This window comes from Echeneis naucrates, chromosome 5, assembly GCF_900963305.1.
Source record: "Echeneis naucrates chromosome 5, fEcheNa1.1, whole genome shotgun sequence".
NCBI classification, from domain to species: domain Eukaryota; kingdom Metazoa; phylum Chordata; class Actinopteri; order Carangiformes; family Echeneidae; genus Echeneis; species Echeneis naucrates.
The window spans coordinates 22,391,877-22,419,102 of NC_042515.1; the positions used below are offsets into that span (position 1 = coordinate 22,391,877).

Below are 27,226 nucleotides of genomic sequence, written 5' to 3' on the forward strand. Positions count from 1 at the left end.
TTCAGTTGGTTGAGTAGTTTTACAGAGAGTGAAGTGTTAGCTTCTCCAAATCTCTATCCCTTTCTTTGTCCTCTAGTCAAGCAGCCTTTGACTCCAGGCCCCTCAGCTTGTTTGCTCGTGTATTCAGACAGTGCACTCTAAACAAGTTCTCTGGCCACCTGGCAGCCGCTCACTGCTCAAGCTATTGACTGTGTGACAACATTGCATGGTATCAGGGGCCGAGTCAAGTTGGACACTTAGTGATTCTTTATTACATGACTGTTCCATAAGTCTATAGTCTTTATACATTTATAAAGTATAACATTTTTTTTTATCAAAAAAGAAATGACTATGAATGCAGACGTGAACCTCTGTGTTATTGTTTGACTCTAGATTCCACGTGTTTACTGTGATTTCCCTGCAGTCACACGTCCTCTCTTCTATTTATGAAGCGAGATTCATTTAGTTCGAAGAATTTTCACTTTTGTTTTGGGTTTTATTTTCCAGCAGCAGCAGCTGTCAGATGATTGAGCTGACGCTAGTCTGTGAGAAGTTAGCATCTTTTTGCATTTTTTCCCCTTCCTTTGACTGAACCACGTCTAAAATTCACAGTGTTCTGTCTGAACTGTCAAAGACATAACTGTAGTGACAGTAACACTATCATACTGTCTTAATCTTTTCACATTCCTTTCCACAAACATTAAGAGAAATGCTGCCAAGGTACACAAAAAAATAAAATAAAATAAAAAAACACAAAAAAGTCAGCTTGTAAATTTGCTCAGGTGTTGAGTTGTGGGTATTGCATTTCTGCAGTTGGAGCATATTTTCATTTTTCTCTAGGTCACATGTACACTACACCACATATCTTTTTGCAGTTTTTTGATTACAATTCTTAAAGACAGTACACCCATATGCTTTTCTGCACTGAGCTCAGAGATGAGATGGTTTTAATCAGGATCTTGTGAAGAGCTACCATCCACTATGCAGCCTGAACACATTTTCTTTTCTCAACAAGGAAATGGTTTAAGGAAGAGGGCCTGTGGGCCTTAAAACCAATGAGCTCCAGATGAAAGACAGTTGCTCTAACTCTCCCAGTCTCATGCCAGTTGGTTCTTAAACTCCAGATTTCTTGATTATGCAACTGACTGGTCATTATTCATCCTATTTCTTTCAGACCAACAACACCCACAGCCTCCACTCCAACTGTTTGTTTTTCTCTCCTCTGTGTAAACAGTTCCTGGTCATCCTTGACTGTTACAACAGACTTATCAGAATGACTTTGTTGGATAAATGACCTTTACTTCAGGTTTTGAACACGTCTTTCTCCAGAGGCTTTAATGTGACCTCACAGGATGACACGCCAAAGCCACACCCCCAATGTTTCTAATTCACACAGACACCCAGGAGACCGGGCCATCTTGTCGGTGTCTGTGGCTGGGAGTGGTTTTATAGCACTGCTCCACCACTCGCTCCCCAAGTTATACTGTCTCATTCAATCCAGCTCCCTGTCTCTCCTGATCACTGAAAAGGCCTGTGGACTAGAACGTAAAAACTGTGTCATGGTCCCCCTGAGTCGGTCTGACATGTTTGTGAGATTTCCTTCTGAAACTCGTTGTGTGCTCTTCCCTCTCCAGGCAGACAATCCACCCACACAACTCCCTTCACTCCCTGAGTGACAGTGTGTCTCAGTGAGTAAGACACCAATGATCTGACTTAAAGGAAAAGATCAATCAGTGATCAATGCTGAACACTGAATGTAGGTGTTAAATTAATCTGCTCCCACTTACCCATCACTCACTTCAGCTCCATCTCCTCAACCCTCACCTGTGAGTATAAAATAGAATCTGGTCCCAGGGCCGTGACAGCTCTTGTTTCCTTTTCCTTTCATCTTGCTCTTTTAGAGAAAAGTGACAGGTCCAAGGAGAGAGCTGGTTACTCATGCATAATTTGGTGACATTATTTCTGATGTTGCATGATTTATTAAATAATTTAATCAGACTGTGATCCCTGCTCCTACAGCAGTTAGATCATGCTCAGTGTTGGCTCTGGCTGCACTGCAGGTACTGAGCTGTACCCGTCGGGGGTGTCATATATTTGTATTTGGGTTGAATGTGGGTTGTGACATCAGGTGACCAAAGATAAAAACATCAGGTCATGGCTCATCAATTTGACACAGAACACAGATGACCTTGATATTTTTTCAGATTTATGTTGTGTTGCTAAGTAAATCCACAGTCTTCCAATTGCCTCACTCCATATTCAACCAAAATTTACCATGTCTCCCACTTTAAAGTCATTAGAAGCCAGCATCTTTCTGATGTAACAAAGTAACTTTGGCAAACAACGTATGCCAAAGTCATACTTTAATTTTAATATGTATTCATACTATTGCGACTTGATATAAAATTGGTTGGTTTGGTTTATTGGTTTTATTGTAAGACCAGACACAGAATATGTATTGATATTGACTTCAGTTGACTCTCTTGCACATGGATCACCAGAGAAGAGAGGCAAGTTTATTTAGTAGAGAGGGTAGTGAGCCAGCTGCTTGAGTACAGTATGTTGTTACAGGAACATTTTTGCACCCAAACATCCCAATATTGTTTCTCTAACCCACACATTTCACATAACATATTGGTTTACAACTTGTACCCTGTGTTGTGATCTGCAGGCAGTGGCAATGTCCCCAGGCAGCTGCTGGCATTTGGCACTGCTGAGCCAATAAATCAGCACATGTAACAAATCAAGCCCATTTAGTGGACTCACATACTGTTCAAACGGGGTACTAACAAAATATATGTCCTTGTCTTGTTTGATACTTGTTAATTGTTAAATTTAAATTGTCTGCATGTTATTCCTCCACATATCTGTCGAGGATAAATCTATCAAACAGAAATGGTATTTTGAATAGTGAAATGACTTCTCAAAGTTCTCTTAAATATTATTAAGGATAACTCTTACCTCCCACAATACATGTCTCCATGTCTCACCTTTTCTTTGTTTGTTATTTGGTCATTGCCATCTTGGTCTTTTTTTAAACTACTTGAAACCGTATTTGGAAGAAAAGGTGGAGCTGAGGAGACTTGAGAGCTGGATCTGACTGTAATAGTCAGATTGTACTGCCAATCACATGGTAGCCACAGCCTGATACAAACCCTCTTTTTTTTTCCTCTAAATGTGGTCATCCTTTAAAAAATGAACATCATGTTTGATTGAAGAAGACTTGAAACTAAAGATCGAGTTCATAAACTCATAAGGAAAACATTGCACTGCTCTTGTGGCATATTTTTGATACTTCTATTCTTACTCTGTTTTGGATTTTTCAAATCAAGTTTGGTTGTGCTGTATTCTGCAACATTATTCTATGTCACTGTTTGTCTATTATTATTATTGTTGCTGTGCCCGTTAACTGCAAACCAAATTTCCCCTGGAGGGACAATAAAGCTCTGAACTGAACTGAACATTGACTGAGCTAATAAATCAAGTAAGAAGCAGGAGCATTTCCACATACACTTCAATACAATCAGACTATTTCTTACAGCCAGTGAAATCGCCCCCTGATGGCCATTAGATTATGAAGGTTTATGACAATTTAGCAGCGGCTTTATTATTCAGAGCCAGAGTCAACATCCAGGCTTTCTATACGTGACTGAGTTAGTTATGTTACATGTATCATCCAACAACAACTATGAGTAGTCTTTCTCCTTTGTTGTACAGTGTGAAGCTACAGTTCTGACAAGATAAAAACAGAGACACATCTCACATGGTGCCTTGAAGGTAGTGTTCTCGGGGTCTCTCATTGAAGGCTGGATATTTTCTTACCCAGTCGTCTCCACTCCACTGTTATATAATGACTTCTGTGTTGCTCTTTGATCTAAATTGGATTAATTCTGACATTGTTGAGTCATCATTTTAATATCAGGCACTACAATATAACCATATGTCAGACCAGCAGACTGATCAGGAGCCAGATGGTAAACTTGCTCATAGGCCAACATCCTTTATTCAATGAATGTGGAAGACTCAGTGGGAAAATGACATTAACAGACTCCAACATGTCAAAATATCATCTCAAAAAGAAAACAAATCAAATGATGCTTTCAGGTGCTCTAGGACATATAGAATTTTGTAAAAACACGACTCTATTACCAGTAAACATCATTAATGTAAAACATTATGGAAGAAAGCCAAGTCGGTATTATCAGGAAAATCTACTTTGATAATCAAAAGTAAAAGCTCTCAATGCAGAAAAACACTCCCCAGCAAGCAGAGTATGTCCTTATTCATTGAGTCATTTTTAAACAGCACATAGTGCTACGGCTGGTGAAGGAGGATCTCATTTTTTTGACTGCTTGATTTCAACCCCAATCACAATTACCCAGGGATCAAAGTAATGTCTTCAAATCTCAAACATATTTAAAGAATTCATTTCAAGCAGAAGTTAATTGTCAGATTTTAGAAACTGAAATCATGCAGTGTTGCCTCTGATGTATGAAAAATCGTTCAAGGTAGTAAGCTGTTATCAAAACAGCTGGCAAAGAATTTTCGATAACTGGCCCATTTATCAATCAACTTCAATTTTATTATGTTCAAATTATCCTCAATTTGTATATGCTATTTAAGACTACAGAACACTTCATATCACACACATCTTGTACCTGTACCACTGGATTCTAGCTCTGGTTTTAGCCGCATTGAGATATTGCGCCTTATCATTTTGTGTAGAAATGCTGATGAGTGTTTAGTGGGTCCAACTTGCTGTGGACTTATCTGTTTTCAAGCAGTGCAGCTAACTGAGTGTTGGTTTCTTCAGCTTTTTTTCACCTTGGGTGGCCAAAGGTGGAAGACCAAGATCACTGTTCACCACTCGAAACAGATTTTGGGGTAGCTGTAACTCAACCCTTCACATGCAAATGATGCTAAAATGTCAAACTCATGTCTAACAGGATGAAATGGATGTGATGGCATTTTAAATCCAAAAGGTCAGCTGCGGTTTATTGAGACATGTTGATGTGTGCGCCTGCTCTTCTATGTCTTGGTTCCATAGTCTGACATGTAAGGTAAACATAAGATAAGGTACAGTATTAACGCGCCAGTGAGCCAGTAATCCAACTAAACCTCCAATGTGGAGCTTTGGTCAAAAGGCTCCTAACTCCTAACACTGAAGTGGAAATAGACCTGTAAATGAAAAAAAAAGAAAAAAAAGGAAGGTGGGTGGGGGGGGGGGGGGGGGGGGGGGGGGGGGGGGTTGTTTCCGAGCTGCACTTGAAGGCGGCATGATGCTGAGCGCGTAATGGATTTCCCCAGCACTGCTGCCTGTCTGGGAGCCGCAGCGGTCCAGCCACAGTGAGGCTGCTCCACCACTTGATGCTGGTGACCTTGGCTGACGGTGGTTCCGCCTTTCCCTCTCGCATCTTGCTGCTTCTCTGTCAGCCATGGCATCATCGGACGGGGCGGACGAGGACTGCTTGCTGCAGCGGGGCAGATCCCAGAGTGACCCGAGCAGCATCACCGAGGTCCGCCTGGGTGAAGAGCACAGGGCAGGTAAGAGGAGAGGCGGCCGGGGGAGGGGTGCAGTGGGAGGGCTTGACGCATGTTGGACATCTGTCACCTGCTGAGGTTGCGCTTTTGACAGGGGTCTGGATCAGTGTGAGCCCATCGCACCGATCACATCCACCCTCGTCCCGGTGCGTTTGTGTGCAATGAACGTAGGTTGTGCTGTAAACGCGCGTCATTTACTCTCCACTGTATTTGTGCCCACTGTATGGCTATGCCGTGCTACAGGCTCCATGTGGAACTGCTGTAAATGCTGTGCCATTTCCAATGACACACTGACTCTGGGACATTTTGTGTCATGCCACATTTCAGATGTTGTCCAACTGGTGTCTTCCCACTTTTCCAGCATATCCATTTTATTGCCACAACAGCATCTAATAACTGGCTCGTTTTTGCTCGTTTGCAGAGCAATATGCTTCACAGACCAACCAGGCTGTCTCATTGCCCAGTTTATCCTTCCTCGTGTCATCGGGCTGTCACCTACAGTCCTGAAGAGACACCATTGCTGCTCACGTCTTGCATGATGTCATTAATGCAAAGAAAACTACATGTCGTGAATGCCTGCAATTTTATAGTGCATTAACAATATCTGGGAAAAATCTTTGCAGCATAGAAGTTGCCATCACACATAGACTGCAGTATGTTGAGCTGAGAGCTGATGAGAGTGCTGGTTGTGTATTTGGCTGTTTCCATGGTGATCCAAATGGCAGAAGGTAGCACTTGGCACTCCAACTGTGAGCCGACATGGTGTTTGTCTGCTGCACTTACTGGTTGTTGTGTGTGTGTGTGTGTGTGTGTGTGTGTTGTTGTTGTTGTTTTTTTTTTTTTTTCGTTTCACACAGTGATCTACAGCAGCCGGCCATTCAAAGTGAAATGCCACTTAGTCTGTGAATCGTGTTTATCTGTGGGATGGGATTCACAGCTCCACTGGGAACTGCTGGGTTGGCTTTTCACCGCTGCTCGAGCGCTACCAAGCAGCAGTCATACGATATGCTGTTGGGAAAGCTATTGAACAGCAGATCAATATGAAAACATGATAAATCGTTCATTTTAAGTTGCAGGCCCTTGTCATCATTGTTTGACATCAATCATCACCCACCTACTGTAGACTCACAACTCTGACAACAGGGGAAGTGATGAGTTGCACAGCTGTTGTATCTGCATAAATGAAGGGCTCAGTTACTGAATCATAGTCTGATGTGTGTGTGGGCTACAGCATAATATATGAGACAGTACATACATACTTCACACTTTAGTTTCCACTTGTGTGTTTCTGAACCTCAGACCATTTCACAGGGCCAGCTATCTTTAGATATGAGGGGCCACAGCAGCACTGCAGAGAGGATCTTCAAGTTCTTTTGCCAACGGCAGATATTGTTGTGTTCCTGCCCTCACTTTCCAGCTCTTGTCACGTTGTCGTGGTTGTTATGGTTATGTAACAGCTTTGGTGTATGGGTAACTCTTGAGACCACGCTTGCAGGATTGTCTTGTGATATATGGCGTTCATTACGGTTTGAAACTGAATGTCAAATTCTATAAGGTCCTCCCTAAAGCTGACGTTTCCTGTGCAGCGTCATGCAGTAAGGGCTCGGGCAATGCAGCAGTGAAAATCCGCCTGTCTTCCTCCACCCCCCATCCCCTCTGCTCGGTGCTAACCCTTTCCTAGCCCTGGCACCCCTAATGCGGCTTTGATCCCTGGCACCTGAGGAAACTATCCCCATTAACAAGGAGAAAAGTGGGAGTGACAGATCTCTGATGGAGGCGTTATCATGGCACCCAGCTGGGCAGTGTCATATTGAATTAGCTTCAAAGCGGACTCAGCCTAACATACTGTACAAATGACTTATTCTTCCATTGTCATGCTCTAATAATGATGGAGGAAGAAAATGAAGTAGTTTTTTAATGGATTGTAGTTTCAACCAAAACAGAAGTCACTTGTCAAATAATCTGTGCTGGGACTGAGTTTTCACTTAATGCGTAATAATCAGATCTCCATGCTACTCATTTGGTTGCCATAAAAAGCACACGGAGCGCTGAGGACGTTTAACCTGAATAATGTTCCCCGTATTGCAGCCTAGTTAACAATGCATCGCTCCACCACCGAGAGTCAGAAGCCTGAGAACAAAAACACTGTGCTGCGGATTCAAATCTCTTTACATGTAGCATTTTACAGATCCGTTGAGAAGCAGGCACACAGGTTACATCACCACCTCTGATCAAGATGATACAGAGCAAGACGTGCAGCCAAAATGTTATAGCCCAAAGGTGGCATACTTTCAAATTTTGGTATTAGCAGTCACTGGTGAACTGGGTGTTTGGAGCTTTCATCTTGAGAAAGACTGTGCTGGTACAATGTGACACTTAATGTGCCTGCAGACAGAAGTTGGCTCCAGTTTACCCAACTTTTGCAGTCTTCTGGCAGGGAAAACAAGAGCAATTTGGAAAATTGAAGCATAATGGGTGTCGACACTAAAGTTGTTCACCTACCAATTCATGGCCTTTGTGTCTGGTTGACTCAAAGCTATAAACAATAAAATTTTGTGTAAGTACAATGTTGGATGTGCTTTGAAATGAAATTACAACAGCCGTAATCAAAGTTTTATAGTTTACAGGCACAAGCAGTCACTCAAAGTGACAAACTGACTGAAGCATTTTCAAATTGAAAGTGTGGTGGGCATTTGCAAGCTGCTGTAAAGCAAAGGAGCAAAGGAGACTTTGGCAGGCTTAAAATGTTGAAAGCAGCATAATGTAAATACAGATGCATTTTGAGACTAAAACACACACCACCGCAGACTTATGGAGACCTCTGGAAATGCTGTTAGCCTTTCTAGAAAATGTTTGGAAACTCTAAAGTTGCCTTTCTGTCTAGACGGGCAGAAAAGGACACTTTCAGGAACAATTAACATTGCCTTATAACAGTGAACTGCAAACATTACTGACCTTGTCTAGTAGCTCTTATGTAATTAAATTCTGCCTTTTAACACCAGTTATCTTCTGTTCTTCATTCATGGTACATTCTACGAACAAACTGCAGAATAGACAGTAAGCGTTTTAAAGTGTGTTCTCGTGAATGAAGATTGTCTCTGACATGGAGCTACACCACTTGTCTGATAGGTAGTTTTCCTATTAAAATGAAAACACAGTGTGGATGTAGTTTGCACACAAAAAAGTGTTAGCCTGTTAATTTTGTTGCGTGTGTTGTATTTACAGCTCGTTGCAGCTTTGGTTGTTGAATGAAATAAATTAATGCAAGTCCAAATGATCATTTTGATTTTAATAACATTATGCTAAGCAAGTGACCTGAGAATATCTGATAGTTATACAAGTTATAAATACCCACATTAATCAGGCTTATGGAAGAGAAAACAAATGTTAGTGGGATCATTATTACACAAAGGTCCTTGTTCAGTTGTAACCTGCTGTGCTTACGTTGGCTGAGTACAAGAGATTATGAGCAGCATTTCAGGTGTCCACACGAAGTGGTTTATAAAAACCGGCCTGTTTTCAAGCTGAATGACATTCTGCTCATGTTTTTTGTCTGTCAATCTTTGTTTAAACAATATTCTGGATCTCCGCCAATAACTTTGCACCATGAAATAAAAAAGTGATAGCCACTACACATAAAACCTGGTAGTTCCTAAATTTAAATGGAATATTACGGTACAGGAAATAGATAGGTTTTTGTTTCCCTGGTGAGCATTTTAATCAAAGGTACCAGTGAAGCAAATAATAACAAGAATTAGAGTATCGTATAGGGAGTAGTCATGCTGCCTGATGTCTTGCTGAAGTCACATTGCCGTGGCCTTAGCATCAAATTGTGTGTGTTTAAATATAAAATTGATGGTGATGGCCAGTCAGTCGCTGGTGTTGCCTCGGGCTTGCAGGACTGTCATCTCTCGCACCCTTCATCTCTCTACTTCAGCTGATGCTGTTGTACTAATCTGACATGCTGCTCTCATATCAAAGACTTTCTCCCTGAACTCCTCCGCCATTCTCCAACGACTGCCCCTCTTACCCCCACCCTCCCTTCCTCCCCACCACCCCGCCCTGCCTACACATCTCAGCTACTGGCAGGCCTCAATTTAGTCCTCACATTCGGCCGGGGGTGGAGGTGCTGGTGGGGGTCTTATGAAGAGATTAGGATTTCTTTTATCTGAATCAGGGTGTCTCATATTTTATTAATGAAGAAGCCTATGCATTAGTCAGTGTGCCTCAGAGCTGTTATTGAACAGAGAAAACAGCGAACCTGGCACCTGGCAGCTCACTCCTACATGCATGTTTATCTCCACGAGGAACATGTGCTAAACCTCTTCACAGTCACGAGTCATTTCATTAAGAGAGTCATATCAGATGAGACAGAATAAGCAGGTGCACACTGTAGTCGCTAAAACAGAAAAACAAGAAGGTACGTGAAATGGCCCGCTGTGGACCAACTGCAGTGGACCCCAGGTCTCTGAGCAAATAGGAAGAAAACAAGATCCTTAGCCATAAAAGTCGTCACTTCCATCAGTGACCAAAAGTCAGATTTTCCATGTCCTTTTCTGTAAAAGCAAGAAGGTGATAACATTTTATTTACATAAATACATTAATTTTTCATACTGTTTTTATTTTAAATGTGCAATTTTTCAAGGCAGCATAGGAACACTATAATGAATCAGCTAATTCAAGTGATGCCCCAAATGCTTTCCTGTTGTACTGGTGTACCCAGGCATGAAATTTGCAGGCAGATCTTGTTAAGCGAAGCAAATACAACACTAAATAATGGCGAACATCACATCTGCATGCTAGGAAAGGTCCAAAAATGCTACAAAGTGGGGTCAAGAGCAGTTAAAAGGTGAAACAGCGGATGAAACTGTCACCAGGGAGCTGTACCTGGCAGATGGCAAGATGTTGCATAAATGAGGTAAGCAGTCACTGTCAAAATGAGGCAAGCACTGCAGTCACCTGACCGCTCGCAAAGAATGGGGACAAACGGTTTGTCCAAGGTCGTGCTGGATATAGAGTGGACCGACACTTTCTCAGGGCTACTCAGCACTATACTGCAAGGTTAATAAGGCACAGGCTTAGACTAATAATAATGAAATAATTTTAAATCCATAATCATAGAAACTTCGGCTGCCCAATTTCATGCCCCACTGTGGGTATTTTTAGAGCTGATGCAACTCTTCATTGTCTTTTTTTTTGTTTTGTTTGGTTCTCATGTTTGTTTCAAAAGTGCAACATCTGAAAGCAGTGATAAGGAATTTAGTACGGTTGGGCAGCATGGCTATGATTAATGTGGAGCATTGCAGAAGTGATTCAACTCTATAAAATGAAAATGTGATTTTGCTGAGATGGTTCCTTCAGTGAATTTTCCTCTACCCTTGAGTTTTGGTGCAGCATTGATTCTTTTACTTTTTATTAGCGAGCCAACGTGCTGTGGCTAATTCAAAAGTACCTTTTGTGCCAAGTCATCACTCATGCCCTTATACACTACGCAGAGACGTCCCTGGGTCCCTCTGCCCACAGCGCCCCAGGGAGTAGTGGAGCAGGCAGGATAAAGCATGATGTCACCCTTCTCCATGCACTAGCATGCATTTCTAATAGAAATGCATGCTAGTGATTAGTGATTAGGTTGTCGCATTTTATTTATTCAATTAAAAGTGAATAGTAAAAAACTATAACCCAGGGTTGCCTGACGCGATGCCACTTGAGTTAGCATCTGTTGGGTTTGAAAAGATGGGATGGTGGAGAAGGAGCAGAGCTTTCTTTTGGGCCCAAAACAGTTTATGACATTCAATCCAAAAATCCATCAAATCAGCAAAAAACAAACAAACATGTAAATCTACATACATACAAAATGGTTGGCTTTAAATGAAAAACTCATATCATTAAAACTCTCCTCAGTGTCTCGTTTTAGTCATGAATGACAAAAAGAAGTAGCATATTGCCATTTGACCACTTAGCAGACGCAGCTGGAATATGCCAGAAGTTCATGCAGAAATTTGTTAGCAAACAGTATTTTGTTTATTATCAGCTCATAACAGAGATGTTAACATTCACCATGTTGTGTTTCTGGCAGCCCAACCAATTTTAGTTTGACATTTGTTTTTTATGAAGGTTCATTAGCTCATTTTAACTTTGGTTTAATAATTGCCTGATGGCAGGCAAGCAGCATAAACTGTAAAGTTTTTAATTGGTGATGAACATACCTTCTTGCTGAGGCAGGCTGATAAAAGTGGCGAGTGCTGAAGTTTTGGCCTTTGAAGAATAAAGAAGCAAGCTGAAAGATGCTCGTCGCATGTGTCGCAGTAGCTGAAGGCTGCTGCAGCATCAGGCGATAGTTGTAATTAGGAGGAGCACCCAACACATTACGCATTCGTTCACTGTTAATATAAATGTAATGTGAAAAAAATCGAACCAATAAATAAATTGGGCGTGCAGTAGAGGGAGGTTCGTGTGATGCAGCGTTTAAACCTTCGGTGCTGAAAGGATAGGTTAGCCTCATCATACATGGATGCACAATTTGCTGCCAATGTGAGAAGCCATTTATTGTTCTACAATGAGTTATCTCTTGTTTCCTTTCCTCCAAAATCTGAGAAACATTAGAAATGTTTGGCTGATGCCAGCTGGTAGTCATTTGCCAAAATATCTTCAATGTGATGTTGTTGTTGTTTTTTTCAATTTTTTTAATTAATTTATTTTTTTAAAGCTTTGTTGTGATTCGACCATCTGCACGAATCAAGAGCACATTGTCTGATATCACAGGATGTAATTACCATCAAAGCAGTATCTTACATTAATGTGCAAATTTTGTTTCAAGGCAGATTTTACCCTTTAGGTGAATGGGAAAAAAAGCAAATGAATGCAGATATTTTTGTCTCAGTGTACAGATTTGAGTGAACAGAAGGAGAATTGGTGAAGCTCTACTACCCCCACCCCTGCTACACACACACAAACACACACCCACCCACACAGTCTCCCCTCCCCCAACAACCAAACAACAAGAATGTCGCATGTACAGTATTGGACTTAAAAATGTATTCTCCTGTGTGTTAGAGTTAAATAATGATATTAAGAATTAAGCTGTGGTGGTGAATTCATAGCCAAAAACATTGAGAACTTGTGTGTATTGATCTGCATATGACCTACTGTTTTCACTCCCAACAGCTTTGCTCTTTTTCACGCCATTGTTCTCCATGAAATACAGTTGAGCATTGCTGCCTTTATGGATTTAAATTGATGTTGTTCTGCATGCGTTTTGTGTCCTAACAGGGATGGCACACACTTGGTTTAACATGCTTGAATTGCTGTGGCATATTTGCAGCAACAGAGCATGCTCCTGAGGGTGGCTGTGATATGCTATATTTCAAGAAACCGGGTTTACTATGTGTGTAGCAGAGTCTGAGATCTACCCAGCGACTGGGTCAGATGTGTTGGGGGTAGCTACTTGACTTAAGCTGTCTACCATTTACACATAATGTATCTTTTATGAATGCTTCATGTGCTGACCTAATTCCTTTCAGAGCCAAGTAAAAGCAATATGTTGCACACGAGAACACAGCACAACATCCAGCTGATCTCTTTAACATCCTCACCACACAACAAGGGGGATAGGAAGGGTCAGGCAAATGGAAACCAAGCTGCGATATGATCATTTCGATGCCCGAGAAAGGCAAGTACAGAGGCAGTAGACCACCCCAGCAGAGTTATTTTAAGCTGTTTGTTTTTACAAAATCTACATTGCATCCCACAGAGATGGTGAGTGGAATGAGCACCAGAGAGGGCTTTGTTACAAAAAGAGATACTTTGCTCTCTGTGGCACATGTAATTAAAACTACTGTGAAAGCCCAAAGTAGGAATGGAGAGACTAATCACTCCAACTGATGTGAATCTCCCAGCAGTGTGAAGGAAGCGGACAGGGGAAGTGGCAGCTGCAGAAACTGGTCTGGATTTAAATCTGGGCATCCCCCTCCAGAATTAAAGCCTGATGAGTGAAAAAGAAAGCTTCTAATCAGCATGAGCTGCTGTTCTGATGCAACTTCAGCAAACCCTGTGAAATTTAAAGGGAGACAAAGATTCCCCAAAAACATTTATGTTACAAATATGTAGCTTATTCTTAATTTTCTTTCCAACCAGCTTCACTTGTTGTAAGGACTGCAACATGACCTGCTTCGTTTCACCACACAAAATAAGAGACAAAAAAATCAAAGCATTCGTCTTGTGCTCAGGTACCTAATAGAATTTATATTTATCTGTAAAAAAAATCTGCTACGTGTATAATATTTCCTGTTGATCAGTGGTGAGAATGGAAGATTCATGTGGAGGTCAAGGTTGGTGGTATTGATCAGTCAGATGTCGGATCTACGGCCTTCTTCCAGGCCCATTCTTAAACCTTGCTGTGACAGAGAAACATGGTCATATGAATCCTTTTAACTAAACTGACAGCAGTGAGAAGGTCAAAGTGATCGGGAGAAAGCTGTTTTCACTGAAGCGTTTCAGTACTTTATGGTAATGAGGCATGACACAGCTCAGCAGCAACCAGTCACGATGTAGAGGTGAAAACTTTTGTTCGATCAAACGTTGGTCGTCAAGCACAACTGCAGAAAAAAAACTGGTTGTTGCAGTGGTTGGTTTTCAATCTCTTTATGGTGCGCTTATTCATTTACAATGAATAGATAAAAAAAAAAAACAAACAAACATAAAAGGGTTAGGGTGAGATAAGGTGTCTGACATTGTGGGTGTTCCTGGTGAGTTGTTGTCTTTAATATATTTTGGGAAAGCAAAAGGGGATTGATTGCTAACAAGAGTCATAGCATGAAAAACAACAACAAACAAACTTGCTGGTAGGTTCTTCTACATCCAAGGGCCCATGACCTTCAACAGCATCTCTGATAGAATGGATGGACTGAATGTTTACAGTTCTCAATTCATCCAGCCTGGATGTTATGAACAGCGTCGTGACATGTACTGTATATTATGAGTCATATGTAGCAATTTTGAAACACAATGTTAAAAAATGGCCTTCTGCTGATGTGTGTTAGAGAAAGCATTGGAGTCCGGGATGTCTTACGCTGAAGATGTTTATTAATGTTTGATTAATTAAGGAGAAAGGAGCATTCATCAGTATGCTGTTCATTCACAGTGCCACCTCAAATCTGAAGCAACAATCCCTGAGGATATAGTTGTATACTCTAGAGAGATGGTTAACCTCCATAATTAGTCAAATACTCCAGAAAGAGGGAGAGGACGGATATGTGACTACGCATTTGGCTCATTAAACCATAAATGAGGAAACAAGTGCTGGTTTTAAGAAGACCAAGCTACTTATTACTGACCATCTCAGGCCTACTACTATCAGGCTCCAGTAGTATCAGCAGAAACCCACAGCTTCGTCAGGAGGAGTGGCCTTAGTGTCTCAAGGCCTGGAAGATCAAGACCTCAGCCTCACAGTGACCTCTGACCCTGAGTCAGTTACTCATCAGGAGAAAACTCCCCCACAATGGGGGCTGAAAATATGATTATGTCACATAGTGGAGAGGAAAGACAGACGATTGCTGTGTACACTGGTGAACTGTTTACAGTTCTGATAATCAGTGGGTGACTTTCCGTCATCTGCTGAAGTGAGGAATATTTGCGGGTTCAAGCATTCTCTGTTTTATGTGACTGTAAACTTAATATGGGTATTGAATTGTTCACTAATCTAAGATGTCACCTTGGGCTCTTGAATGTGATGGAATTCTTCATGCTTGGTTCTGATAAATAAAGGAAAATGATCAATGAATAATCCTCTTACTAAATCTGATGAACCTGGATTCCTCCCAACCTTGAAACATCCCCTTCAGAGGAATCCCAGAGACTGCTTTGTTTGCAGCTCACATTCACTACACAGTGGAGGCTGTGTCTTCCCCTCTGCTACAGTCCCCCTATTTGTCACTGTGACACCGCATTGGCTCGCAGGCTGCACTGGCTGTGACTGTACCTGATGAATGATTCAGCAGATTTAAAGAGGGAGCTGTACTGGAGCGGAGCAGCACCAGGCTTTATGAGCATAAAATGTATGTTTTATTTCTTCAAACTGGCAACGGTGCCTGAAAGCAGCGAGCTATGCAAGTCTGTTTAGGATTTAAATGTCAAACGCATCGCACACATGCCGTATCTGATGATTCATCATGCACTACGCCTGACATATGAATCCTTAACCGTTGCAGAATATGACTGCTAGTTCCATAGCTCTGCATCAATGTTTCGAGCTTATTAAAGAACCATCTGTAAAGGAATTCATCATTAAATACTCCATCATTCTTTTTTTTTTTTTTTCAACCCTGAACATAAGGATGTCCGGACATTAATAACTGACCTCTGATACAGTTACTTTGTACCTACTCTGTGAAACAGAAACAGATTCTCTCCCATCACTCACAATGTGATTACTTTGCCCTTGAGATTTGCAATCAATTGTAAAGTGCTTTGGTGCAGAATGTCGTACAAACGGTCACTCCATAACTGTGGGTTGGAGCGGTGATATACGGCGTGTTTCTCCATTTTCCTTCATCTCTCCCTTGTGACCACAACACTTACATGCCCTTCCCGCCGTCAAACACACACACACACGTACACGCTTCCACTACGCATTACTTGGTGCACTTTCCAGGTGTCAAACAAAGACCTCATATCTCTGACAGCCCATAGACTTTTGCTTCCTCATAGGGAGAGCTGTTCGGGAAGCAGAGAGAACATCCATACTTCAGCTCAATTAATGCAGTTCTGGCCTTCATTAAGGTCTCGATTGGAAAAACACTGGAATTGCTCTAGTTTGCTACGATAACAACAACAATAATAATTAAATCAAATTAAAATACCAAGAGTGGTTGTCATTAGGTTTCGCCACCATCCTGAAAATACTGACTGCATTTCCCAGTCACTGCGATTCAACCCATGTATGTATTATACATATATCACTTGATTTGAGGATTTGATCTAAAATTTTGAATATGTATTCATAACAGCTCAGTAGAAAAAAATCACAACTTTTCAACATAGGTGTAATAAGAGTTCCCAGTTGTAGAGCCCTGATACAGACATTTTCAAAACCAACATTTTAAGTTGGTGCATTGGGACAGAGCCACAGCAACATAATGGCTTAATGTACGGATACATAGAGAGTTTAAAAATTAAGCAACTTGCTACAGAAACCAATTAAATATTGTTTGAGGGCGTGCTTGTACGTAGCTGCTGTCCTTGTCGTTTTACAATTTTTTTGCCACAAGCCTGTCTTAGCGAGTGAGAAACAGCAGCTACAATAAAGTGGGCTACACAACGTAAGCCGTATAAGCAGGGAGAAATTATGCAAAATAAAAAAATCCACAGCCAACACACACACAGACTCGCGCAAATAATATTTGCATAAACTCTTCCTGCTGTTTGACTGTTAAACAAGTGTACAAAGCCTCGTTCAGTCTGATATTACATTACAAATGTCAGCCTGCATAAAAAACCTGCTCACATTAGGCATAAAACAACCTCATGCTGATCTAGCCATAAGCTCATTTTGGTTTGTCACACGCTTGCTATCTATAAGGCATTTCATTTAGCTGTAATTGCCACTATGGTAGATCTTTAGCCATATTGACTCATGTATTATACATTTTTCGTGTGGGTGAAACTGTATCTGTCCAGACTGCACTGATGTGTCATATTCGTATAAGCTGCGATGAGCATTTATACAGTGATGAACACAGAAACAGCAGGAAAAGCACATAAAGGGCTCCGTGTGCCTGAGTACTCCAGGCCCATGGGCCAGCATGCACAAAAACTGGTCCAGGTTTCAAACATTTAAGTAGATGGCAGGCATCATTAATGTTATTAAAGTCAAAAGTGTTTTTCCTTCTGGAACAAAAAGGAGCAAGAAATTGGTTTGTTATGTTCACGGGAAGACTTTAAAACTGTGATTCTTTGCTTTTAACATGTGCACCTTTACTCTTGATAAATATTTCCCATCTGACCCTGCTGTAAGAAGACGGCATCACTGCTGCTGCTTGATTTTCCTTCATCTTCAAATTGGCAACCTTGAGGTCATTTTTCACTTTTTTATTAACTGGCCACAGTTTGTTTTCACAACCTTTTGGCATGGTGTCCATGCTTGGCCATATTAATTTAAAAAGTCTTGTAAATATTGACTAAAATTCATGTTCTTTGAGTAGCCCACACCACTGGTTTTATTCTTTGTTTACTGCTTATGTGTCCCTGAGGAGAAATCTAGCCTCTGACTTTTATCATCTCTGATGTAACTCAGCCCTTCCTGCTTTTAATGTATGAGTGGCCCTGTAGAAAATCGATCTTAAACCACAGTGGTTTTGTTTACACATCAAGTGATATTGCTTTCATAATTAATCTGTGCACATTGAGTGCATACAAGTATATAAAAAAAAAAACGTACCATATGGTATGGTATGTAAGAGATTTTGGACAATTCCATGCTCCTAACTTTGTGGAAACAGTTTGGGGATGGCCCCTTCCTGTTTCAACATGACTGTGCACCAGTGTACAAAGCAAGGTCCGTGAAGACATGGATGAGAGAGTTTGGCGTGGGTGAACTTGACTGGCCTGCACAGAGTGCTGACCTCAATCCAATGGAACACCTTTGGGATGAATTAGAGCAGAGACTGGGAGCCAGGCCTTCTTGTCCAACATCAGTGTGTGACCTCACAAATGCGCTTCAGGAAGAATGGTCAAAAATTCCCATAAACACTCCCAAACCTTGTGGAAAGCCATCCCAGAAGAGTTGAAGTTGTTATAGCTACAAAGGCTGGACTGTCATATTAAACCCTATGGATTAAGAATGGAATATCACCTCAATTCATATGCGAATCAAGGCAGGTGGGTGAATAAGTTTGGCAATATAGTGAATCCATTGTTCATTAATGAATAAGTGAATCAAGCTCATAAATCGATAGCTATAATTAAAAACTGTTTTGATAAATTATTGATTCTCTGACTTATTTTTCAAGGAACAAGTGTCAAACAATATTTGCTTCCATTATCTCAAAGATGAAGACTGGCATCTTATCTTTGATCCAACTGAGAGTAAATTGAATATACTGGTCAGACAGAAGACGCACTTTTAGTTTTCATATTTGGCGAACTAGTTTTCACCATGTTCTAATAAACTATAGACAAAGCGAAATAAAAAAAAAATGCCATACCAGATTATGTTGAATTTAACTGAGAAGTCTTTTTCAAACCTATTCCTCAGGGGTTGTGTCGTCTGTTGTCTTGGATATATTTCATGAACCATGACGTGTGTGTGTGTGTTACTGTACTGTATGTTTTGCAGTAGAGGATGACAGTGTGCCAGTTTATTTGCCCTCCTCCTCCCGGCCGGAGGGGCGGGGCTCACATGGCACATCAACAGTAGCATTTAGCTGCAGAACGAACGCGCCCTCCCGCACTTTAGTTTCTCTTCACTCCGGACACCTCGGCCGCTGTGAAACCGTCCCCCCACTCCCCCCCCCCCCTTTTTTTTTTTTATGAAGCGGATGTCCGTCGACAAAGTGTCGTTACTTCTCTGTCTACCTCCAAAGTGAGCAGTCTCAGCGGGAGCATATGATGCGGTCAGGGAGAGCCGCAGCGGGACTGAAGCTGTGTGTCCTGTGACATGTAAGTCTTACCGGAAACATCCACTTCTGGCTCAGCGTTACACTGATTTAAGGCCGGACATCTACTTTATTTGGTTTAAAAAATAACGTTCATTTAATGTGTCTGTGGGAACATATGGTACTTAGTGCTGCTGTTTCCACCCAGGACATCATTATGGCACAACTGGAATATTCATATAGTGATTTGTGGCCTGCAGAAGCAAGCCTTTTTGTGATATTTCCTTTTCTCGGTGGTGATATCACTGTGTCCAATCTATTATTTTATGGAGATGAGCTTAAATCCTAGTGATGGAAACAGCATTGAAACTGTGGCATCAGTGAGAGTGACGATTATGATGATGATGGGACTGTGTTTAGTCTTCCCCAGCTGGCTCATGATGTGTTGGTAACTCAGGAGCTTGACTTGGACAATTAACTCTCTCTTTCCTGCTTGAAAAGACGATTCCTCTCCTGCGGTTGCCAAAAAAAAAAAAAAAAAAAGACATGCTAATGTTCACCCAATGCTCTTAACACATTACCACTTTGATCAATATTTCAACATAACTTGCAAATTGCGCCCTGATTTACATTATGCATCATTACATGCTGGGCCGTGATTGGCTGCAGCTCCTCGTCTGTCCGTGTGGCAACAGCCTTCCAATCCACCCAGCAACTCCCTATTCCTCATGCCGTGGTGGTTCTCTGCCTCTGAGGGCCCTTGGTGCAGCATCCAGTGTGGTAACCATGGCAACGGGAGCCTGACCCTGGGTGTGCTGCTACTGTTACCATAGGCTTGACCTGAATTCCTCGCTGCATCCCAGAGCAGGCGCACACCGCTTGGGCAACTGACCTGCTTCTGATTGTTGATGGTCAACACTGTCGAAGCCGCCGCTGTTGATGGATCAATAAATTCAGCTGGGATTGGCCTGAGTTTGTTATTCAGTACTATTCCGTGTCTCTATATGCATCAGCCGGTATCCCAAGCCTTGTTAGCTTCTATGAAAAGTTGAGTTTTCCACAAGAAATCGCTGCCAGATGCTGGTAAATGTGCTTCATAGGAAGTTAATATTTTGTCACTATTTGCTGATGGTGCTGACACTTCAAATGCTTAACAGATTCGTCAGAAATGAAAATAGACACTGCTGCTGCAATGAATATTTGTGTTGAAGATCTGCGCAAACATAGCACCTGCTTGAAAGTGTCAAGTACTTGCACCGATTTTGGAGGCAGAGAATATTTTTCTGTTTGGATGGGTGTTATCAACACCCTCACCATAAAATCCATCAACCTGTGGAACAGCACAACATAAATGATAGACTTCCCTTACAGTGGCTGATAATGTAAGTCAGTGCATGTAATTCATTTCGTCAGGGATAAATGAGCAGATGTTGTTGGTTTAGATGTTAGTGAAATTGATTTAGAAGATGAAAGCATTCACAGCGCAATCCCTGCACAGCCCACCGCTCAGCTGTAGGCTCCCTGAGGTGTCAGCTCTTTGGTGGAGCCAGACTGTGTAGGGATGCCTATTTCTGTCCTTTCTCCAAGGAGCACCCCCCCCCCCCCCCCCCACACACACACACACACACACACACTCAATCCAGTTTTCTGTCTATCATTTTGATTCCTCCTCTACAGCTTACCTTAGAATTAACGAAGAATAGCCATTGGTGTCAAGTCTATCTATGGAGAGAAAAATCAGAAGATCTGAACATGGAAATCATCCATCAAAATCAAGTAGCTGCCATTTTCCATGGAAAATAATGCTGTTGATATCCAGTTTGAACTAGAGCCTGACAGTTACACAGAAACATTGGCTGATATTGGCCGATTTATAGCAACTCCAACAAGGTAAATAGCCATGAAGAAATGGGGAGCCAAAGGTCATTGCTTGAGCTGTTTAATTTCTGGCGCTGCTGTTGTGAAGTTTGTCAACCAGAGGATTCTTATTCCACTGCTGACAATACACTCATCTCTGTTTGAATACATCACAGTTCAGTTGTGTTTTAAATACCTCAGTTTGTTTTGTCTAACAAGCAGTCAATGATATGAAAACAGAAGACCTGCTGAAATTGCAAAGAAAGATTTCATTTTCATTTCTGCTGATATGAAGACAATGTGATAATGTCGACGGATCTCGGATTAAATTATCACCACAATTTGCTGCACACATCGCTTCCAGCTTATTCAGCTGAATTGTCCTGGTTTACTGTTCCTCTCTAAAAACCCAATGCAGCTGAAGAGACTGATATTATCCCTCAGGAACTGGTTGAGACCAAAAACAGAGACCTACAGTATAATTCATGATTGTCACACTGTAGCTGCTACATGTGTAAATACAGTAGGCAGCTGGGAGGAGTTGACATGTCAAATGATTAAAGAAAAAACAGTTTTGACTAATGAAAATTGACCAACTGATTAATCTAGTTTAGCTGCACTCTTAATAGTTCTTTATTTGCTGTGTCATTTTGTGCTGTCTGAAGATGTCTGCCATGGATACATTGCACTTTTAACTGCACACCTACGGATACAGTAATGTAACGTTGAAATATTAAGCTCTCTAAAAATACTGCAGCTGCAAGTCTTGTCAGTACATAAAAACAAAAGCAAATACAGGACAAAAACACAAAGTTAAGCAATCAGGACTTGGATTCAGGCTTTCAGGCATGTACCAGGAGTCTGTCACTATTATAAATTGTGCATTACATTTTTGAGCACAGCCTGCAAAAGTTTTAAGTCTGTTGGCCACTGATGTCTGTGCTGATCTCAGAACAGGCATTTGTGCAGAGGCTGATTTTATTTATCCTCTGTGTGTCTTTCAAGGCATTTTCTTTGTCTTTCTCCCTTTCAAAAAAAAAAAAAAAAAAAAGTGTTCCATTGTCTGCATGTTTTTGGGGCCGGGAAGGCCTGGCTGCCCCGAAACCATGTGAGTCACTCTCAAACAATGTGATTCTCTGTCTTCTCCCCACCACTTGATGCTCCTCAGAATTAGACTGGAATCAGCAAGGCATTTACAGCCAGTGACCCACATTTGTCTTTCTCACTTGATGATGGGATGTCGGAAGTATCCAGTCAATTGTGTTAGAGGGGATTTTAGAGTTCTTTAGTCCTCTCTACACTGAAGGGCTGATTGCTGTCCCTGCAGTCTGTTTCCGGGCTAGATTTTCTTGTTCCAGCTCATTTTAATGCAGCTGTGCTTGTTTTGTGTTGATGTAGATGGGATGGACCAGCAGAGGGTGCTGCACTCAGGTTGCCTGGTCTCAGGGGTTCGCACACCTCCCGTCCGCCGCAACAGCAAGCTGGCCAGCCTGGGACGCATCTTCAAGCCCTGGAAATGGAGAAAAAAGAAAAACGAGAAGCTGAAACCGTCAGCAAGTGAGTATGATGTAAAAGTCGCGCTGGGAATAAAAAACAAAAATGCAATGGATGGTTTGGGAATTACACAAGGAGTAGAAGCATGGAGAGTTTCTTTACAACACGTTCCACATGTTTTCATTCCACGTGCTGTTTGTGGACTGGTTACCTAAGTGTTTGTGTTGTTTAGCTGTGGAGAAGAAGACAGCTGTACGCCAGAAGAAAGACGACCTTGTCAGGAAGAACCCCGGGGAGACGGAGACAGGTGCAAAATGAGACATGAGCACACACAGACATACACACATTTGTCTCCAGGCTGATCATAGCTCATTTGTTTAGCCACATGATGCCCAGCTCAGTGTGTGTCTGCGTTTGCAGAGGCAGATCTTGCTTGTGGGGGTAATGGTGAAGATCCAGACACGCCGACTCAATCCGACGGTGAGGACAGAGACGAGGAGCCTCTGGCACCTCTGGCCAGCACCAGTGAAGACCTGGGCAGTGATTTGGAAGCTTCAACAGGTAGAATGTGACAGTACCAGCAAGTGGAATCAGGGCATGATCAATATTTATATATAATTAGTTTCAAATGTTTCAAATGTGAAATGTGTCACTCCCAGCGACTGACCTCTGTGGCCCTGCAGTTCTTTCCTACTTCATTTTGCTTTTTTGTGTCATTTCCTGCAGCAGCAGATGAGCAGTTTTCAATTAAAAAAAAGAAAAAATAAATAAATAAATTGAAGAATCGGTCAGAAAACAGAGGACGCAGAAACACTTAACAAATAGTTGGTGAAAATTAGCAGCTGAAGAGCCACGTATTTCCCTCAGGAGACGATAATGGGACTAAAATAGAGTCAACATTGGCCAGGAAAAAAAAAGACTAATTTTGCTACTTCACATCTGCTAGATGTGTAAACAGACTGAATTCATAAAGTGATACAATAGCACTGGCATGCTTGAAACTTGCTACAGCCCCCTCCAGTGGCCAAATGTTGAATTAAAGACGGGCGAATGACTTGAAAGATCTCTAGACTGTGACCTATATTTTTCCCTGTTGACTGTAAGATGAGTTCACCATGTGGGGAGAGGTCGGGTCGTTCTGATAGGTCCGAAGTTTATCCTAGTTCTACCACAGACTGAATATTCGCTTTATTTTAGATAGATCGAACTCTGGGAATTTGTCCACTGGTGACTAATAAGAAATCGGATTAATAACGTTCTCAACTTGAAGTTTGCGGTTGTGTCGGTGTTGTAGTTGACCCAAATTATCTACCAGAGACTTTTGTCATGTAGGTGATGTTAAATGTTGTGGTCACACATAAAATAAACAAAAAACGGCTAAAATCCAAGGGATCCATATCTATGCTATGTGCGTATATACAAAAACTGACAACATGCTGATGATGCACAGTGGGGTCCAAAGGTCTGACACCACTTTCCAAATCACCTGAAAGGGATTGGATTTATCATATACTATGATGGTATTTTCTGGGCTGTTTGCGATTAATGATTTGTTCAAGACTTTGATATGGAGTTACCCATGAAACTAAACCACGTGTGTTTAGACTGTGACAGGAACATGAGGATCCAGACCCAAGACCTCAACCCCTCCACCTCTGTACTACCAAAGGTCAACTTTGATTAATGTATAGGTGGTATACAACCATGAAGCCCTTTTTCATGTCAGTCACCATATCTGGTGCAAGTTTTGTAACCATTACCAATGTATTTAATTCCTTTTTTTAGACATATTCATTGGTGGTTTTATATTAGCGCGCTAGAAATAATCAAAGGAAATAAATTAATGTTACTAAGGTTGAAGAAAATCTCAAACATCTTGAGATGGAGCTCTGGCATAAAGTAACAATACTGTTGTGGGTATACATCATTGATTAACATCAGCATGTTGACATGCTTTATATTTGCTCCTCTGAGTGATTTAAACTTAAAAAAAAAAAAAGACTATTAAAAAATAATGATTGTTATTGATAAAATTAGGTATTCTGGTCTGTTAAAATGGCTGTTTGTTAAGAATGTTTCCTGGTGTACTTGTTTTTTCTACACTATGACTGTAATTATCCACTAAGGGGAGACATAGACTTGCTACACAAACTAAGTCTTTGTGTTACCATCGCTGATGCCATCCGTCCATCCATCGTTGACTGCTTTTCCTTTTCCAGGTCACGGGTTGCTGGTTCCTTGAATCAAATTTTCTTTATTGTCATTATTGTTGCAAAGCACAACGACGATAATAATTGATAAACTCAGGGCAGAATAACAACAACAACAAAAGAAAAAACTAAGGGAGAGGAGACACAATAAAAGCAACACTTCATTTCAGGGCATGATGTGACTGAAGATTCAAAGATAGTGGGAGACCCCAGTCAGACTGACGATGGAGGGGATGAAAGCACTTCACTGAGCAACCCCAGCGAAGAGCAGTCGATGGGGAAAGCGGACACTGTCGAAGGGAAACAGGATGTGACAGTGGTCCAGCCGCAGAGACGAGCCAGCACCCCTCCGCCACCCAACCTGCCAGTCAAACTGCTCACCAGACTGGGCAGCCTCGAAGGTAAGTGTAGCAGGATAGTGGATGATGTATAGCCCCCCGCATTGCAGCAGTCTCCTGATGGCTGGTTCCCTCCTTAGGTGCTCCGCCAGTGCCGGTGAAAAAGTCCCCAGCCACCTTGCCCAGAAATTTCACACTTCCCAAAGACCCTCATGGCTCCTTGTTGAGAGGCAGGATCGCCACTCCTACTGGGTCCCCCCACCTCGGGGCATTACACCCACAGCTGTCTCCCAGCTGTATAATTGAGGAACTGCACCGTGCCCTGGCCACCAAACACAGGCAGGACAGGTCAGTGTCTGAATGTGCAAAATTTCTTTTTTGATATATTAAGTTGTTTTTATGAGATTTAAAGGAACTTTTCAATCGCCTTTTAATGTTTTTTTTACAATTTTGAAGACCAACACAATATAGACAGTAAAAAATAAGCATCACAAAAGTGGCAACCAAAAGCGATTTATCTTCAGTCTGTTATAACGTTTTTCTTCACCACCTAATTATTTAAAGTAACAAAACATATCAAAAAAAATATTTTGATATGGTTCCTTTTGTCCCAAAACAATTCTACAAAAATTGTACAGCAGAATTGCAGTAAAGAATTGTTTTTGTGAAGACAACTGTATTTCATCGTCAAAATTGTTAAATAGCTAATAATTGACAGTTTCAGTCTCTGCTGATAATTTCTAACTAGTCAGCAAATTTTTCTGTTAGTCAGTGATTTCTCTCAATATAGATATATATACGTGAATTCAAAAATTATCATTAAATTTTTCTAATGTTGCTCAGCCCTAAAACCTAAAATAAAATCAAGATTTTTCCTTCAACAAAATAAAATTTTCAGCCCAAAATCTACTAGTAATCTACTAGCAATGCTCCAGAGCAATTTGTTCTCAACATTTCATTTAAATTGCGAAAAAATTCAGACCAGAACTATTCACAGTTTTTAATCCCACCAGGAATTAGGTTTGGACAAATAAATGTATGGGTGGTATTATGTTTATCAAAGTCACTGTCACATTCAAGCACATGTTAAGGACCATTAATAAAGTATAACCGCAGTGGCCTGGGTTTGAACCCGACCCATGGCCCATTACTTCATGTTACACACTCGCCCTCCTTATCTTTCTTGATTCTCTCTTTGTAAATATAAAGAAGGTATAAAAAGCTCCATGAAAGCCCTACATTGTTGACCTTTTCTTGGCTTTAAACTGAAATGTATGGACGTTTGTAACAGTTTAAGGTGCAAACTGACTCAGCCAATATTTCCCTGGATTTGAATATTTAGTCTTTTCTGAACCAGTCATCACACAAATGTGAGGTTGGAACTGACAGGTTTATCTCCTGCTGTGTGATCTCAGCTTCCAGACAAAGGAGGCACGTTCATCTCCCAAACGGCGGCTGGACGGCCGTTTGTCCCGCACATCCAGCACAGAGAAGGAGCCTGTGCCTGAGCCCGAGAGCAAGAAAGAGTCTGATGAGAACAAGGAGAACTGGCGTCTGGACGAATACTTGAGTGACCAGGACAGCTGGAACGAGTCTGTGATCTCTGGTAAGTCCCCGCAGACTAGCTGAAACATTTGCTTCACCGTTATCCACCTCCTAATGTATAAAAGCAACAAAATCTGGGCATTCCGTCAGTGGATAATGAAGCAGCATAATCTCTGCTGATATCTGTTTACAGTGAGAGCATGACAGGGAGATTTACAGTGATGACAAATAGCAGACTTACTGGTGTTAAATTTCAATGACTTGTCAACATCTGCTCTGGTGGCCTAATTCTTGTTCATTCATGTGGGTCATTGGTGCACTGTCACATGTCCTGTAGGGTAAAAAAGAAGGTAAACGGATAAACTAATAGACGTGGCAGATGTGCACACCACCAGCATGTGATTCAAATATCTGCTGACTAGCTAGCGAAGCATGTGGCAACAGAATGAGTGTGATGTGTAACCAAACCTTGCTTTTTACCCCCACAGTCTGACATAATAAAATCAATGAGTACTGTGTGATAGTTTTAAGTTAACCCCACATATTGACTGATACCGTAAAATGCGCTAGTTTTGCCTTAAAGAAAGAGGAGAAGAAGAAGCATAATGTTTGCATGATCAAAACATGGCAGTATATGAATCACAAAAGGTTGTAATTCTACAATTACCCTTAA

The 27,226-nt window shown here is 41.4% G+C and overlaps 1 protein-coding gene across 2 annotated transcripts in view; it reads left to right on the forward strand.

The window, feature by feature from the left end:
* Positions 1-5,414: 5,414 nt before the first annotated feature.
* phactr3b (phosphatase and actin regulator 3b) overlaps positions 5,415-27,226 on the forward strand; it is a 44,618-nt gene continuing 22,806 nt past the window's right edge. The window contains exons 1-8 of one of the 2 annotated variants that reach the window (XM_029502146.1): positions 5,415-5,505; positions 16,570-16,575; positions 22,365-22,523; positions 22,693-22,767; positions 22,881-23,021; positions 24,841-25,071; positions 25,149-25,356; positions 26,424-26,614. In XM_029502146.1, the coding sequence (XP_029358006.1) occupies positions 5,415-5,505; positions 16,570-16,575; positions 22,365-22,523; positions 22,693-22,767; positions 22,881-23,021; positions 24,841-25,071; positions 25,149-25,356; positions 26,424-26,614 (1,102 nt within the window). Of the gene's footprint in view, positions 5,506-16,569; positions 16,576-19,038; positions 19,174-22,364; positions 22,524-22,692; positions 22,768-22,880; positions 23,022-24,840; positions 25,072-25,148; positions 25,357-26,423; positions 26,615-27,226 lie in introns of those variants that run through there. The other variant, XM_029502147.1, reaches the window with a different exon arrangement.